The 17,450-nt window shown below is 31.3% G+C and overlaps 1 protein-coding gene across 1 annotated transcript; it reads left to right on the plus strand.

Annotated features, from left to right (window-relative positions):
• Positions 1–4,368: 4,368 nt before the first annotated feature.
• LOC18589736 (NAD(P)-binding Rossmann-fold superfamily protein) lies at positions 4,369–13,691 on the plus strand. The gene is made up of 12 exons (XM_007014837.3): positions 4,369–4,634; positions 4,723–4,863; positions 5,618–5,666; positions 6,054–6,071; positions 6,736–6,848; positions 6,923–7,036; positions 11,296–11,346; positions 11,989–12,077; positions 12,174–12,234; positions 12,311–12,388; positions 12,612–12,722; positions 13,343–13,691. Exons 1-12 carry the CDS (start codon positions 4,512–4,514, stop codon positions 13,469–13,471), a joined length of 1,077 nt encoding a protein of 358 aa, XP_007014899.3. The 5' UTR covers positions 4,369–4,511; the 3' UTR covers positions 13,472–13,691.
• Positions 13,692–17,450: the final 3,759 nt, after the last annotated feature.

Raw genomic sequence — 17,450 nt, forward strand, 5'->3', positions numbered from 1 at the left:
ACCATCTCTCTCTCTCTTTTCTTGGATGCCTAAAATTGAGAAAATTTCAATTTCAATGTTTTTAAGGAGTTGAATTCCTCACATAAAATGTTACACATGTCATTTTATGTATGTAACATTCAAATTGTCAAAGGCATATACATCTCATTATTTTAATAGAAATACATGTTAATGATTTAATTGTAAGAGTTATTTTTTACTATAATTAATTAATCTTGGATTGGATATTTCTCCTAAAATTTAATAGCTAAAAGCCTAAGCAAAGTTACCACGTTTTGATTACACAATGAAACTTAAGAAGAAAACCTTTTGTTGGTGAGTTCTAGTAGGCTCCTTATACGATAAATGTTTGATAAACTATCCATGTCCCACTTTTGGTTATTTAATGCTTTAAAGAAAACTGTTTATTGGAAGACAACTTTAGTGATCAAATCACTCCACTTTATTTCATTTGATGTAGTTAATATATATTTTATTTGATCTGTTGGTCTTTGCTGCTTTATCTTCTTATATATATGATGATTTGGAAAGATATTTATCATTGAATTCTCCTAGATTTATACAGCTTTAGTATTTTAATCTATGAAACAAAGTTGATCTTGGCTGCTTTATGTACCAATATATATGATGATTCTGAAACATTTCTATCATTGTAGATATGTTGATCTTAGTTGCTTTATGTGTTGATGTATATAATGATTTCAAAGCCTTTCTATCATTAAATACTTGTAGTTTTATATAGTCTCAATATTTAAATCTATAGATATGTACTTGGATAATTTCTGTGATACGATTTTTTGGATCATGGTGATACTTTTTACTAAGAACGATCTTCTAGGGTAGCCACATAAATCGTAGAATGAATTATCAAACCTTGATCTACTAGGCCAATTGAAAAATATTCGATCACATAAAAATATATATGTATAACAACAACTGCTAAAAATCATTGTTCAAGATGATATTGGTAACATGGAATTTGTAGCTTTTGATAGACCAGCGAAAAAGTTAGTGGGGGCAACAATTGCAGAACTGGCAATAGTAAAAACTATTCACAAAATGATACAGCCTATACTTGTTAGAGCCTTAATCAAACAAGAACTTTCATAATAGGTTTAACATCAAAGGTAATCAAAACTAGAGTCATCAACTTTAAACTCTTTGATTGCGATCAAATTCAAGACCAACATTATCTTCCTTCATGTGCTACTACTCCATCTTAAGCCACACCACTTCAAATCATATTTGATGACTCTCAAAAGCAACTTCCGTCATCACCGATTTATAGTCAAGTTGCTAGAGAGCTATTTCCAAACTCAACACCTTTAAAGCTAGCAACAATCAACCATAAACAAGAATCACCAACCAAAAAATTCAAAACCAAGTATAAAAACATTTTAAACTCAATATAATTCCGTTTTCTTGCATCAAAAAATATATATATATATATATAACAATGAATTATTTTACTCCAATGCAAGTTGGTATCCAAAAGAACGAACTAATAGACCTCAATCTCAACTGCAACATTACTAGTAAACTTCTGTTCATAACCATGTGGTTGCAAGACGAACAACAATTAGAGTTAAAGTTGTCCTTCTTTTTTTGTATAGAGATAGCAACTTCTGCTGCAACCTTTATTCACAACTCTTTACAACTGTATGTTGTGAATAGATTAGCACTTAAATAATTGTGCAGCTTTTGACCTCTTGTATAGACACAATAGCCCAAATTTTTTGTAACTAATGATGATAAAACACTAACATATCTTTTGCAACACAAGGGAGCAGCCAATTAGATAAGTAGCTTTATAAATATTTATGTGTTGTGACTACACTATGATCATTAAAATGTAAATATATTTTACTAATCATTGTTTGCAAACTTATTCTACCACTCTCATTTAACTCCAAAATTACCTATGTTGCACGAGTGCATCGCATGGGTATACTCTAGTGAACTTAAAAATAACCTTTTGCTTGTTTATGGAATAAATTGTCTTAAATAAAGAAACATCCTTTACCATTGAGATAATAGGGAAATTTGAGAAAGTATCATTAGTAAGTTCATTAGTATCAAGATGATAGCTTCTGATCCAATCTTTAAGTTTAGCCAATTGGTTTTCCATCTTCCATGGAATCTTGAGTGTCATCTACATAGCATGTAGTAGTCAATAGTATGAAAAAAAACAGGTGATAATCGAAATGCTTAATTGAGAAATAGCTAATGAAGCAACCTAGTACTCTTTTGGTGATTCAAATCTTGCGAAAATCTTAACTATTAGATAGGCATTGTTGGCATTTGCTGCCTCAAAATGAGTGAGTATTTGTAAAATCTTTATTGAAAGTGACTCTCTAGACAATGTTAAATAGGTTATTAATCAAAATTTTAACCATACATAATAAATACTAATGACAGGAAATTTTTTATGATGTGATATGTCACGTCAATAATTTTTGTTTTGTCTAATCAACACATCATATTTGATTTCACATATATAAAAAATGATAAGTATCATTGGAATATCGTTCATCATGTCTTCGTTATGAGACGATGACTTAATTTTATATATAAAAAAAAAGACAAGAACTTAATTAAGTAAAATAAAAGAATATAAACTCAATTGGATATAAATAAAAGTATTTTTTAATTAAATATAATAAAAAAAAAACTCAATTGTAAAAACGTATATAGTTCAATAGTTTTTTATTATGTAAAACTAAAAGCATTGACCATTGATTAATAGAGTCCAAAGCACATGAATCACTGATACCATCCACGATAATTGGAGACAATTTTGAAATGCAATTACTCGACAACTAGTAAATGTAATAATAATAATAATAATAATAATAATAATAATAATAACAAAAATGTATTCAAAATAAATTAATTATGTCATCTGTATGTTTATGGCCCATGATATGATTGATATCAATGGTTAGTTAAATGCAAATTTCAAATAATTATATGTAATTTTTTTTATAGACTTTTAAGCTTAAACTCGACCCATTTGTATAACCTAACTTGTCTAAAATGAATGAATTTATTAATAATATTATATATTTATTTTAATTTTAAAATATATATTAAATATTAATATAAAATATTTATTTTATTATTGTAATAACAAAAAACATAAAAATACAAATTAAGGTGAGCTCAAACTTGATTTTTAAAAAATAAAAAATTGATAAACCTAGTTGGAGTCCACCTCATAAATACCTTTATTCCTATCACTTTCCTTTTTTTGTTTAATTAAAAAATCGATAGTCTATCTATAATATACTTAAAAGGAAGCTCCAAAAAAGCTATTTCGCTTAACCATGTGTCAATTTTAGAGAGTGCTTAAAAAGGTTGAACAATATTTTCAAAAGAGGTATGAAATTGTTCATGGGGTTGTAAGGGTATGAGCTTTACTCGGACCGCATGTGTGAGTGTCTTATATTTAGGCCGTATGCAATGCAGAAGTCATACTCTAGTATACTTAATAAGACACTTTAAATCCAACAAGTACATAGTCACGTCCATTAGATGTAAATATATATATTTTTAAAATATGTGTTGTTAATTTATTTCTATATTATCGTTATAAAATATAAATAAGTGGTATTTTGATTTAACAATAAAATTACACATACTTTATTATTATATATAAACCATGTTTAAAAATCTCAATTATAAATTAAAAATTTTCATTAAAATATGAAAAATGTATAATTAACCTTGAAAATATCAATATAAAAACATATTATTAATTTAAAGATATGCAAATCGATTTGAGAGATTGATTGAGCATATTTTAAACTCGAAATATCCTCCTCCACTTTGAAACTGATAGATCATGACTACGAAAAGACAAAAATCAAAACTTTATAAATATGCAATATTCATGGAAATGAAAGAACCAAAAAAAGGACTGGTTTTAGAAATTTATTACCTCTATTATATTACTTACTTTAATCAATTGTGAATTTAAACCCATGGTCACCTAAAATGTTGGATTAAGTTTATTACTTGAAGAAATTAAGTTGTACCCTCCAAAATTATTCGTTCAAGGAGAATGATGAACTCCATTAGTTCTTCTCTGTTACATCTGTTGACATGTTTAAAATAATATACAGTACAACGGCCGAAAAGGTGTCGTTTTGACACCCATTTCTTTCTTAAAAAATGGTTCTTTTATTTTATTTCATTATTTTTTTACTTATATAGAATAATCTATTTATTAGAAAATAGCTACAAAAATAAAGAGTAGTAGTTTGAGAGTTTCCCAACAGAAAAAACTGAAGTGTGAAACCTGTGAGGGAGGACAGCCTTGGGCTTAGGCTTAAACAGTCTCTCTCTTTCTCTCTCAGTTTCGTAACACATTTTTCTTCCCACATCCCACAATTTTCTCTCTCAGTTTCGTAACACATTTTTCTTCCCACATCCCACAATTTAAACCCCTTCCAACCTCCACCATTGCTTTGATTTACAATTAAAAGAAACGAAAATAAGAAATCTCAAGCATGGCAGCCCCTCCACAAATCGCGGTTCTGGGAGCCGGAATATTCGTAAAAACCCAATACATCCCGAGACTCGCCGAGATCTCGCATCTCCTCTGCCTCAAATACATCTGGAGCCGTACACAGGTTTTTTTCTTTTTTTCATTGAAAGATTTCCTTATTTCGTTTTGCTGCTTATTGAAATAGTAATGATCTTGTTGATGACAATGAGAAGGAATCTGCCAGAGGAGCTGTTGAGTTAGCGAAGCAGCATTTCCCTGGAGTGGAATGTAAATGGGGAGACCAAGGTCTAAACGACATCATTCAAGATGCTTCTATTCTTGGTGTTGCTGTCGTTTTGGCTGGCCAAGCTCAGGTTCTTTACTTCACTTTTCTTCATCATTATTTTCTCCACAAACTCTTTAATGTGTATACATACATATATATCAAACTACTGCATTAGAATTTGATAATGTTTTCATAAATAGTACCTTAATAAGCGCCCTTACAGCACTCATTAAGATTTGCCAGAAAATTTTAAGGTGAAATGGTTTGGGATGGCTTTGCATTTGTAAAATGAGTAAAATATGAATGTTCATGTCACGTAACTGTTGGGCTGTTGCTGCCTTCTCTATATCAAGCACCTTGAATGGCCATTAATAAGTTTATTGAACTTTTGCTTTTGTATTTGTTTTTTGCTTTCAAATTGTCTCGGAGAGAAACTAGTACTTTGATGGACAACAAATTACATTTTTATACTTGCTAATCATCCTTTGGGAGTTTTCTCATTGTCTGGTCTCTTTCCTTGCTTCTTTATCCTCATCTTGATCTAATTTTGTTAACACTTGCCTAACTCTTGAAATATGCCTATCCTTTTTTGATGAATTTCTTGTGAAGTTTATGTTATTACAAGCACCATGCAGAGGTAGATGACTCAGAAAATTAACAGTGACAAAACTGTAATAATTAGAGTTCAATCCAACTCTTTATGAGAGAAACTTTTAGCAAATTCTGTTTTGATATCCTGCTTACTTTTCTTCACCAGACCATTGTACAATTTAGCATGACATTATGCTAATTCTACTAATTAGTGAATTGTTGTCACTTACATGTTAAAATAAACTATGCAGGTAGATATGTCACTGAAGTTGCTAAAAGGAGGGAAGCATGTCATTCAAGGTGACATATGGTTTTATGTTCTAACCGTAAAGACAAGCGCATTATGTTTTTTTGTTCGTTTAATGAGGCTCATTAGCTTTTTCTAGTTTCAATTTGTTTCATAGATTCTCTTTATATTCAACCACCACCCTACGTTTTCCTTTCAAAGAAAATAAAATCAAACAAAATTGCATCCCACCGCTCCCCTTGTTTTTTCTTGAACAAAAGGCAGGAGAGACAGATGATGCACCTCCTAGATTTGTTGTAGTACGTAGCTAGCATAATCATAGTTTGGATTATATGATTAGATATTAGTCTTATTGTTTATTCTTCCATGCGTAATGCACTAAATTTCCTTTTGTTTTGCATGTGCCATATGTATCACCTGGCTAACTCATGGATCTCTAGAGAAACCTGCAGCAGCTAGTAAGTTCAATACTGTTTCAGTTAAATGTTCTTCAGTTGGTTTCTAATTTTAGAAAATGCTATTTCTATCCTTTATTCTCTTAATTTTTGCTTATTATGAACTTAACATACGCACATAGCAAAACATGAATCAAAGAATTATTAACAAAAGATAGAATGCACAAAATGCTGGAGGTTGGAAACAATAATCAGAAGTAAAAAACATCTTACCAAAAGTCTGAATGATGACAGGTCTCCACAACTTCCAGTTCTTTGTATTACAAATGTAGTATGTTTCGACAATGTTGTCTACTTTCTCCCCATCACCTAAGACAGCAAAATGAAGACAGGAAAGCAAAGATTTGTTTAAAGCTTTTCCCATTTACAAACTTCACTTTTGGACAGAAGCAAAAATATTTTGGTACTGGAAACAAATTTTTTCTCTTTGATACTTGAGAACAAAACTTCCAAAATTTTTTCCAAAGCAGCATTGACAATATTTGGTATCAAAAAAATTTTATTGATATATATTCTTCAAGATCCTTCTTGTATAGATTATATATGCTGCTACGAGCTTTTAAAATAACTTCTCTCTCATCCTCTTCCCACCCAAACAAAGAAAGAAAGAAGAAAAAGTATTATGATATTTGATTTCTTTAGCAACTGGAATGGTTTTATATTGTAGGCACAACTGAGACAGAAACTGCACTTTCTAGTTACAAATCCATTTGTAGCAACCCTGGTCAACCAATTTGGGCTGTAGCAGAAAACTATCGATTTGAACCTGCCTTTGTAGAGGTACTCTTTTGTGTATTCCTGGTTTTGTTAAATCTATACTGCCGTCCAAGTTTCAAATTTCTTTGCTTTTGCAGAGCAAGAAACTAATTGCTGACATTGGGGATATGATGAATGTCCAAATTATTATTGAAGGTTCGATGAATAGTTCAAATCCTTATTTCTCTAGCTCTTGGAGGCGAAATTTTGAGGTATGTCTTTCAAAATGATATCTAATGACGTAAGCTTCTTTTCTTGTGCACAAGCTGTTCTGTCTAAGTATACCATCTATCACGATGGCATAAACTATTTCCAACACATAGTTAAACATTATACTTCACCCAATGAGAAATTGATAAATCAGATTTCTAAACCATTCCTTGCTAAGATGAGAAGCTATGTTGCTGAGTGGAATACAGATGCCAGACACGTTCCCACATCCAATATTTTTTTGTTTGATTTTTCATGTATGTATCTATATGTGTGAGGTTTGACCCAAAATGTCATGTTTATTTGAGATATTTATACTTTATATGTGTTTGACATGGGTACAATAAGTCAACAGTTGTTTCTTGTAGTATGTGTTCTGTGAATCTTGAAATTCAAGGGTCATCTTGGCATGAATATTGATACTATCAGCTCTATGACCTTTATTAGCATGCTTGAATTGTTTAATAAACTAAGATAGGGGAAGGTGTGTAAAACGTGTCTCATGCACACCCCTTAAACAGTTTGCTGTTTATAGTAAGTATAAAAGGAACAAATAAAGACCTTTAAACTTAAAGCCCTTGCTAAACCTTTTTAAACTACATGTTGATATTATTTACAGATGTGGGAAATAATAAAGTACATTGTGGTCATTCTTCATACCATAATATTCTATACATATATATATGGGGAGGGATCCACTTACATCAATGTAAAACAAAAGAGTTTTATGCTTTTTTTTTAATGTTGGATCAAAATTAGATCTATGACTAAGATCAAAACCTTTTTTTCAATCATTGCCTTCTCTTTATCGTTTCTTCTCTATTTCTCGCTTTCACCAAGCTGATGGATATTCGTCATTTTGAAGTAATTTTTGGAGTCTCTTTTCCATTTTTTTTGTTTTTTGATATTGTTGATTACTAAGTATTATAGGAGTTCATCATTCTACATTTTAGGGTTAAAGGAAAACAACATAAATAGAATTTAAACTTTATCTAGATGAGAGAAAGCCACAGCAATTGCATCAGCTAATAAATTTGGGTTAAGCCTGTTGGAGGCAATTGAAAGATTTGGTTGGGTCATGGATCTTCTTCACTTATAGTTATGTGTCTTTGAGAGTAGCTACCTGGACACTAATTTTGAGATTACAATCTAAGAATATAAAATATTTGTTTGAGAGATTTGAGTTGTTGAAAGCCGTAAAGAGATGCAGATTTAGTAGAAAAAGCTAGAAAATAGAGAAATGAAGAAGAAATGAGGAGAGAAAAGTTAGGATGAGTAAAAAAAAAATTTTCTAATCTTAGCCTTAGATTTAATTTTGATCCAACAGTCAAAGAGGTGTGTAAAACTCTTTAATTTTATACTGATGTAGGTGAATTCCCCCTTGTATACACACAAACACATATATGTATGTAGGTATGTATGTACTTATGTATGTACACACATTTATATCAAAGTTGTAAAAGGCACAAGGCAATAGGACTCTTACATTGCTTGAGATGCAAGGCACAAAAAATGTACTTGCTTGAGAGAAGGTGCTAAGTTCTTAAAGAAAATTAATATATTTCACACAATGAAAATTCTATGTACTATTTATACATACATATGTGCATTCATGCATATCAATGTTGTCAAAGGCACAAGGTGCTAGGACTTTTACATTGCTTGAGGCACAAGACGCAAAAAAATACTTGCCTAAGTGAAGAAAGGTGCTACATTCTTAAAGATAATTAATATATTGCACACAAAGAAAACTCTATGTATTATATCTAATAAGCTTTAAATATATGATTTTGTTAATAAATATTAAAGAGTTGCCACCATTTAATTGCCTAGTGCTCAAAGATGAAGAACTATCACATCTAACAACATCTAACAACGCTCAATGTTTACTTCCATCTTCAATGAAAGATTAGGCATCTACCATATTACTTATTACCTAGTGTTTTATTCTTCTAAAGGTAGTTGACATTGTCCTATTTTAACTATTATAGATATAAGTAAAAAGCCAAAGGGATGCGGAAATCACACATGCTTTTGATGCACCTTTCATCTTAAAAAGGAGTGCCTAGGCACAAAAGAGCATTTGATTTATATAAGGCACCTCACCAAAGGGGTGTGAGGTGCTTTGCTTGATTTGCATTGTGCCTTAGCGTGTAGGTTCACATCTTGACAACACTGATATTTATGATAAGGTTGTCTGCACAAGGGGCCTCACCTCAACTTCTTACTGATTCTTTCTTCACTCTCTCTATATTTTTCTACACTTCACTGACGTAAACATCAAAGGGTTGGCTGGAGTAAAACTCCAGCTCTTGCATTATTATCCGTCTTGCGAGTTTCAGCTGGGCACCATTGTTGATGGTAGAATTTAATTTTTAAGTCAACATTCTGGCACCATCTATAAGAACAACGGTCATGTCCCAACCAAATCTAATCCCTCTGCTGAAGACCTCTTCTTCACAGATTCCAAATATGAAAGAGGGGTGAGTTTTATGGTGTCATTACTTTTTTTAAGCCATTAATGTTAGGACTTTTGTATGAAAGATTGCTCATATTTTGCTCAATGAGTTTGGAAAATGAATAGAGGTACCTGGTTGGTTGATATTACGTGTTTTGATTAAAAAATTTCAAGGAAATTAACAAATATGGTTTTGGGTTTTCTAAGAAGAAAATCTCATTTAGCAAAACTTTCTATTGCAAAATATGATTAAAGAAAAGATTTTCTAGATTAGGTCTTGAAACCTTTTTGCATGAATAAGAAAATGCTGAAGATCTGGTTATGGTTTTGAATTATATTCTTTACATAAAAACCACTTGGATGTTTCACTCCATGCCCTACACAAAATTATCAACATCCTTCTCCAAGTAGCTTCCTACAAACGGCTTAGGCTTCAGCTCTTCCACTTGTTGTGTAAGGAGTGGGCCAACCACCCCAGGTGCTCTATACATACAAAGCTCACCCTTGTGTTTCTCAATCTCATCAATTTGTCTCAATATATCCTGATTATTTGGAGTAGACACCAGCATTCTTCATCTTGTAATCAGAGGCTATATAGCCAAATTCTTTACATTCAAAACACTGCATGAGGATCTTTTTTGAGATTTCTTTCTTCTAGTTCTTTTAGCAACGAAATACTGTATCAACTATTAATCTCCTTTTCAAGAATAACTTATTTTGAAATTCTTGCCTTCACTTATGGAATTTCACCTTAAATTTAATCCATGAGGGAAATGTTGCAAACTGTAATCACATTCTCTATATTCACAAACTTATATTCAATCCATTAAGTCATTAAACTGGCATAATAATCTTGCACACTTTTCTCATCTTGTCCATACTTGAACATCTCAAATTCATTTTGAAATTTTCCTGCCCAGTTTGGTTGTTGATACACCTTTCCAAGATATTCCTACATCTCTTTTGCATTACACTAACCTCTCATGGTATTCCACTGTTTCCCAAAAACCCAATATCCAAGAAACAGTTTTGCATTATTCATCCTCCATCGTTGATTTTCTTTTACATTTGATACATCTGATTTAGTTTCTGTTCCATCAATATTCCCCCATGAACCTTTTCCTTAAACAAAGAATTTAAAAGGAAATTTCTAGGAGGGCTAAATTTTCCCATCCAGTTTGATAGCCAATGTCTCTCATCAGTTGCCATTGAAACCAAAAATCAAATAGTAACAAAGCTTATAATCAACAAATAGGAAACAAACCAGACTGCCAACTAACCAATCACAAGGACCCTCACTAGGAGATCGAAAGTCAGAAATAATTATCCAGTTGATAAAATTGCTGTTTGAGAGTAATGCTCTAAAAGCAGAAAAGCCAAGATAAATGAAAACAGAGAACTAGAATCAACAAAACAGAGCTACAACAAAGAGTAAGGACCAGCCACAGCTAAACAAAGTCTTCATTCCACTAGGGACAAAAGCCAAATTAAGTCTCACACCAAGCTCTGATACCACATAAACCAGTACTGATAAAGGTGTAAAATATTTTTGCTACTCACTCACAACAGCTAACAATTTATACCAAGTACAAAAGGTACCAAATCAAATAAATGCCGTCAAGCATAAAACACTCGCTAATACTATTGTAACAGTGCAGTAAGCTCGCTTGAGAACTCTGACCCAAGCAAACCAAGCTAACAAGCCAAAATATGGGTGGTTAAATACAATTACATAATGTACATTATAATTTTCTCTACATTTTTGCCTGTTACATTTGACAAGAAAATCTTTCATTTTGGCAGGGAGGTTTTATTTTGGATATGGGCGTGCATTTCATTGCTGGTTTGAGGATGGTACGTCTCTCTTCCACTATCTTAGTGGCTAATTAACTCTTCTTCGGATCCTTTTTGGATATCATACCGTCTCACAATCCCCCTCTAAAGGCCAGAGAAGAGAAGAGAAACTGTTCTCACACTCTCCCTCTAAAGACAGGAGAAGAGAAGAGAAACTGTGTTTCTCAAAGGATTATTCCTTTGTATGTAAAGTTAAAGCTGCTATTTTCTTCCAAAATGGCAAACATCATGCTGCATGCAAATCATGTCAAAAAACCTATGACCAGGTTTCTTTATGGCCTGATAAATAACTGTTGAAGCCCAGCTGGATGATTAGCTTCATTTCTTGTTTTTAAAATTACATTAACTAGTCGTAGTTTTTGATGGTGGGATAGACAATAGCAAGATACTAGGCCGTACAATCAAGAGCATAAACAATTAGCAAAACACATGAAGAGAAACCCATCCATCAACTCTTTGAATTCCCCTACTGGGGCTCCCTTATCCCTACCCTCTACCCAATGCAGATAAGAAGAAAATGAATAGAAGCAAAATTAGACGCTAAAGTTAAGCTTGATTATTATTATGCTATGTATGAAATGGCTCAATTTTTATTTAGTTATCAATAAATTTGCAATATGACTTTCCCTTTCTTCTGAGCAGATGGTTGGTTGTGAGGTGACTTCGGTATCGGCTATAACCTCTCATATAGATACAACTGTACCTCCTCCAGACATCATTTCTTCTAATTTGTGAGTTAGCTATGGAATATAGTTGATTTTCTATCTACGAATTTTATCTTAGAAATGAAAGGCTAAAGGCTTGGAAATCAAATTTGCTTGCCTCAGTAAGCTGGAGAATGGGTGCTCTGGAGTCTTTGTGCTGGTTGTATCCTCGAGTTCACCTAAGGTATACAGTGGAGAGATACTTCAAACAATTTATGCATACATTGTTATGTTGTGCTCATAGTTTTTAGTGGTTTTAGGTAATTTGGCGAGTAGTCGGCTTGAAAGGAACAGTACAAGTTGAGCGTGGAAAACAAGAGGGAAGGCATGGTTACCTGGTAAACCAGATTTTATTCTTGCAATGCTGATTCATTACATGTTGAAACTCTTGTACTGAACTTTTCCTGAGATTTGTAGTCTCTTTTTAAAATCTAAAGCTACTTTGGAAATTTCTTCTTGATATACTTTCTTTTTAAATTCTAAAGCTTTTTTGGAGATTTTTTGTTGATCAATTTCTGACAAATGACATCCTTCTTTTGATATCTTCGAATGCCATCTCAGGTTTCACTATATAGTGCAGATGGGCAATGCAAAAGCACATTCTACCCATTCTGTGGAGTACACGAAGAATTAAAAGCTTTTATACATGACATTCTGCAGGCGACCGTCAAGGTAAGATCTGATGTTAAGTTCATGATGTTTTGGCTGTTGGATTTTTCATTCCACCACTTGCATACTAGTATTTGTGTTGCTCTCAAAGGTGTTTAGCATCAATTTTTGACTGACAGGATCATTAGGTCATTAGCAGGCAACAGTGTTGATCTATTTTTGATTATCTATGCATTATTCTCATTAGAGTGAGCTTTTCTATAGATAAAAATAGCCTGTCCTAGCATTGGATGAATGTATGAGTTGGTTTAAGTTTAATACGTACTCTCAGACTTCTTTGTATGTTTTTTTTATTCTCTTAAATTACCTGAACTACTCAAATAGTTTTGGTGGCATTTTTTTTTTTTTTAGTTTATTTGGGGAGGGAGGATTTGGACACAGCTCTTTGAACAAGAAATAAATGCACCTACCATTAAGCCAAATGTTTAGATGCAATTTTTTTTCCTTTTCTTTTTTAATTTTATAAATTAGGCAACATATCAGATTATCCTGATTTCTTTTGGTAATTCTTTCTGGCTTAATAAAATTGTGAATGTTCAAGAACAATGCTAGCTTGTATGCGCCTGTTCCCCTACAAACTACTTTTTGAAATGACCCTGATCCTCTTGTATACGTTTTTGCAGGAGGGAAGTGGCTATGAAGCTGAACCTCGCAGCTCATTTGTGGAAGGCGCGAGGGATGTTGCTGTGTTAGAGGCCATGCTTGAATCTGGAAACAAGGGTGGAGCCTTGGTTCATGTGAAAAAATTGTAGATTGAGCATGGCCATGGATCTCGACTGCTGACAAAAGTCTAGCAGTAAGAATATGGATTCACAAACTCTTTTACAAGATTGTCAATTGAATGAAGCATTTAGGGATGATAAAATTGGAGGAACTCATAGAGGGAAACTTGTAACAATAAAAGTAGGGTGTAGAAACCATAGAAATGGGTATAATTGAATAAAAATGAGGAATGTTTTCTCCTTCTCTGCAGTACAGTTGTGAGCTCCCCTATCCTATTACAAAATGAGTCAAGTTGCAGGTTGCATTGCATATCTTGTTTTGCCACACTGCTTAAACCCATTCCACTACAGCTTGTGACTATCTTTTAAGTTGGGAATGAGCTGAGAGAAGCAGCATGGTCCTGTCGTACCCATACCTCTGACACGTGGGGCACGTGGGATAAATGTGACTAACCAAACCTGGTGAAGCATAAAATGCACGCCAAACTGCTTTAGGTTATTTCTATTTCCTCCTTTTTTTTTTTTTTTATAATATTGCTTTTGCAAATGGCCCAAACTTAATACAGCTCAATTTTGTTTTTCTCTTTTAAAAATCCGTACAACTCAAAATATCAACTCCAATATTATTATTATTATTATAAAACATAATATTTTTAAAAACTCATGAACTACTTAAATAAATTCAAATAAATTTTTAATTTTTTTATTACATTGAATTAAGCTCTTATATTTTAATTTTAAATCAAATATGTTCTTATAATTAATGTTTGATTAATTATTATTAATTAAAATATTAATTATCATTTTTTATATCACATGGTGCTATTGTGGTATTGACGTGAAGGATATAAATATCACATGATTATATCTTCATATTACGTTATCATTATTATGATATGTTAACATGACAGATTAGAATAACAATAGTTAGTTAATCAACATCTAATAATAAGAATTTATTTGATTCAAAATAAAAATATAAATATTTGATTGAAGGTAATAAAAAAGTAAAGATTTATTTAAATTTTTTTAAAATAATTTAAGAATTTATTTTAAGTATTATGTATAATAATAATAATAACAGTAATAATAACAACAAAAATTACGTTAAATAATCTAAAATTTGAGGAAGAGAGATAGAAATAATGTTTATAGGTATAAATAATGGAAACTCCAAATACAAAAATTCGGTCTCTAATTGGGATCTTTGGGATTATTATAAATTTTGTGGACTTTTTATGATTTTCCTAATAATAAAATGAAGCCTTGCTACTGGTGATTATTTTGTTGAGGGTTTAATGGGAACAATCTGATTAATGGAATGAAAAACAGAGGCGAGAAAAGGGGGAAAGGGGGATAAGAATTGTAATTGTAATCCAATAAATGGCAGGTTGTAGCTGGCAAAGAAAATGACAGGAGAGAAAAGGTATGGGGATTGTCCATGCCCGATGACCACCACTCCACATGTGCATGACATTATTATTATAACAGTTGAACGGTACGAGAAGCTTCATCATTCCCTATGCACAAATTCGCAATAATCAAAACTTGAGTTTGGTTTTTTCCTTCTTCTTTTCAACTTCTGATTGTTACAAGATCTGAGATCCCAGTCAGGTTTCACCTGAGTTCTTTTATCTCTTTGCTTTTATTCTGATGTTACAGTGAATGATCATAATCATCTAACCATGTTCACCATCTTTCCACCATTATCATGATGTAATGATTCAAGTCGTAAGTTGACATGCACACTATAAGTACACTGATTTTATTTATTTGTTGCCTATAAAGATTTTGAGCTTTACATTTTCTAACATCTAATGAATCCCAAAATTTGTTATATATAAAATCTTATTTTACACAGCCAACAGTAATCTTTTCTTTTCTCATTCATTTCTCTTTTCCAATATTAAGAATCAAGTCTAAAAATTCTAAATCAGGTCTCAATTTCTAATTATTAATTGAATATGAAGATGCAAAAAAAAAAAAAATAATTCCGAAACTGCTCAAGGGTGGGATCATTTTGAGGCACCAACTTCTTTATACCATGATGTGTCGATTAGATTAAGATGGGATAACAATTCAGCCTCCTCTATAATGAAATAAAGATCAATGGTTTATTAACACTTTATAATTGGGTTGTAGTGCTTTTAATAACTTAATAAATGCAAAATGTGAATACCTTCACAATATAATTATTGGATTGAGTTATTGTTGAATATATTATTTCATTTTCCATAAAAAAAACATGATAATCTCTTTACCAAAATTAGCTTGTCATATTATGATCATACCTACACACATCTATAGTTTCGGCAAATTGGTGAGAATTACATGATCTTTGAAAGGTCCTCCATGAAAAAGAGAATGTCATAGCCTTCATATTCTCAATCAACCATGCTTGATGGATACCATTTTCTTTTCACAATTTTTATGCTATGAATCCTTTTCTATTTCTCTTTTTTAATTAAAAAAAATTAGCACTTAAGTGTTGAAAATGTCCAATCATTAATTTTCTACATCATTTTATTTCCCAAGACTTAAAAAATAAGATTTCCTTTTAAATATGCCAAACTGATAATTGCATTAATTACCACAAAGGGTAGTAAGATGAAGTCATGCTCTCATTAATTTACACAAAAAAAAAAAAACAAAAAGAAAAAGACATCCTTGAAATTTTGCAGTTAGGTTGTCAGTGCAAATCATCTAGCAGCAGAATAGAATTCAAACCTTTGAATAAATTTTGCGTGGTCAATACTGTGCATAAGACTGGCAACTTGGCACGTTGCCATCAATCCACCAACTTCATGATGGAAAGCTTAAATGTGAAGGGTTCCATGTTAAATTTCCATTGGTAAAATTAATTAGAGTGAAGTGGGAAAGAATTATTGGTTTGGGTTCTTTAAGATGAAGTGTTTGTTTGATTTGACTTTTTTTAAAATAAAAATCATGTTAAATAAGATTTTGAGAAATTTTTTTTAAAAAATAAATATTTTTTGTTTAAAAAAATTTTAATCTTTAAAGAAAAGCTCTAGAGAAGAGCTTTCTCTTTTTTTTAAAAAAAAAATATCAACCTTTCAGAAAATACCTCTCTCTTAATTGATCTCCCTTTTTTTCTCTTTTTCGGCAAATCATCATTCTCCAACGCAAAGCACGATCTCCTTCTCTTTTACTTCTCTTTACAAAAACTACTAAAATAAAATAGAAGACCCAAAAATAGAAAAAAAAAATTTGAGAATTTTTTGTTTTTATAAAAATTAAGAGAAAAGAAGACTTAAAATTCAAAATTATTTTTTTCTTGTTTTTACTAAAAAAATTTTAATATCAAATACATTATTTTTTTTTCTCTTTTTTCTTGAGAAATTAAAAGATCATGGTCCGATTGCTTGTTAAATTGATAAAAATATAATAATATTACTATTATACAAAGTTTAATAGTTGTTCCGTTTCTATATGTATTTCTTTGATTTTAACATCTGAAATCATATAAAAGTTCAAAACAGATTGTTTCGTTTTGATTTATTAGATGATTAAAAATGATATGAATACTTTTCATGATAATTTTAATCTTATGTAATTCATTTTGTCAAACTACTTATCACATAGTTTTAAGTTAATTTAAAAAATTACTATTTTTTATAAAAACTTTACAATTACTTTTAAATTAAAAAATTATATAAAATATACTCAATAAAGAAATGGGGAAAAAACCAAGTAATCCACCTAACATCAATTCTCTCATTATTGATGGAAAAAGACCCGAGGAAAACATCAGCTTTCCAATCAAAATCATGAGGCCATTCATGCATATATATATATATATGAATAGGGCGTTAACAGTAGTTTTCACATTTTCAATTCTGGCCCCATTGCCGTCCCTTTCGATTTTTTTTTTTTTGTTGGGTTTGGACTTCGGATATATGCTACTTGCCACTTCACTATATATTTACTCTTTACTTTGAGCTTTTTTACCCAAAATTTTCTATTTAATACTCTTTTTTTTTTCTTTTTT

The sequence above is a fragment of the Theobroma cacao genome, chromosome 9 (assembly GCF_053813885.1).
Source record: "Theobroma cacao isolate CCN51 chromosome 9, ASM5381388v1, whole genome shotgun sequence".
Lineage (NCBI taxonomy): Eukaryota > Viridiplantae > Streptophyta > Magnoliopsida > Malvales > Malvaceae > Theobroma > Theobroma cacao.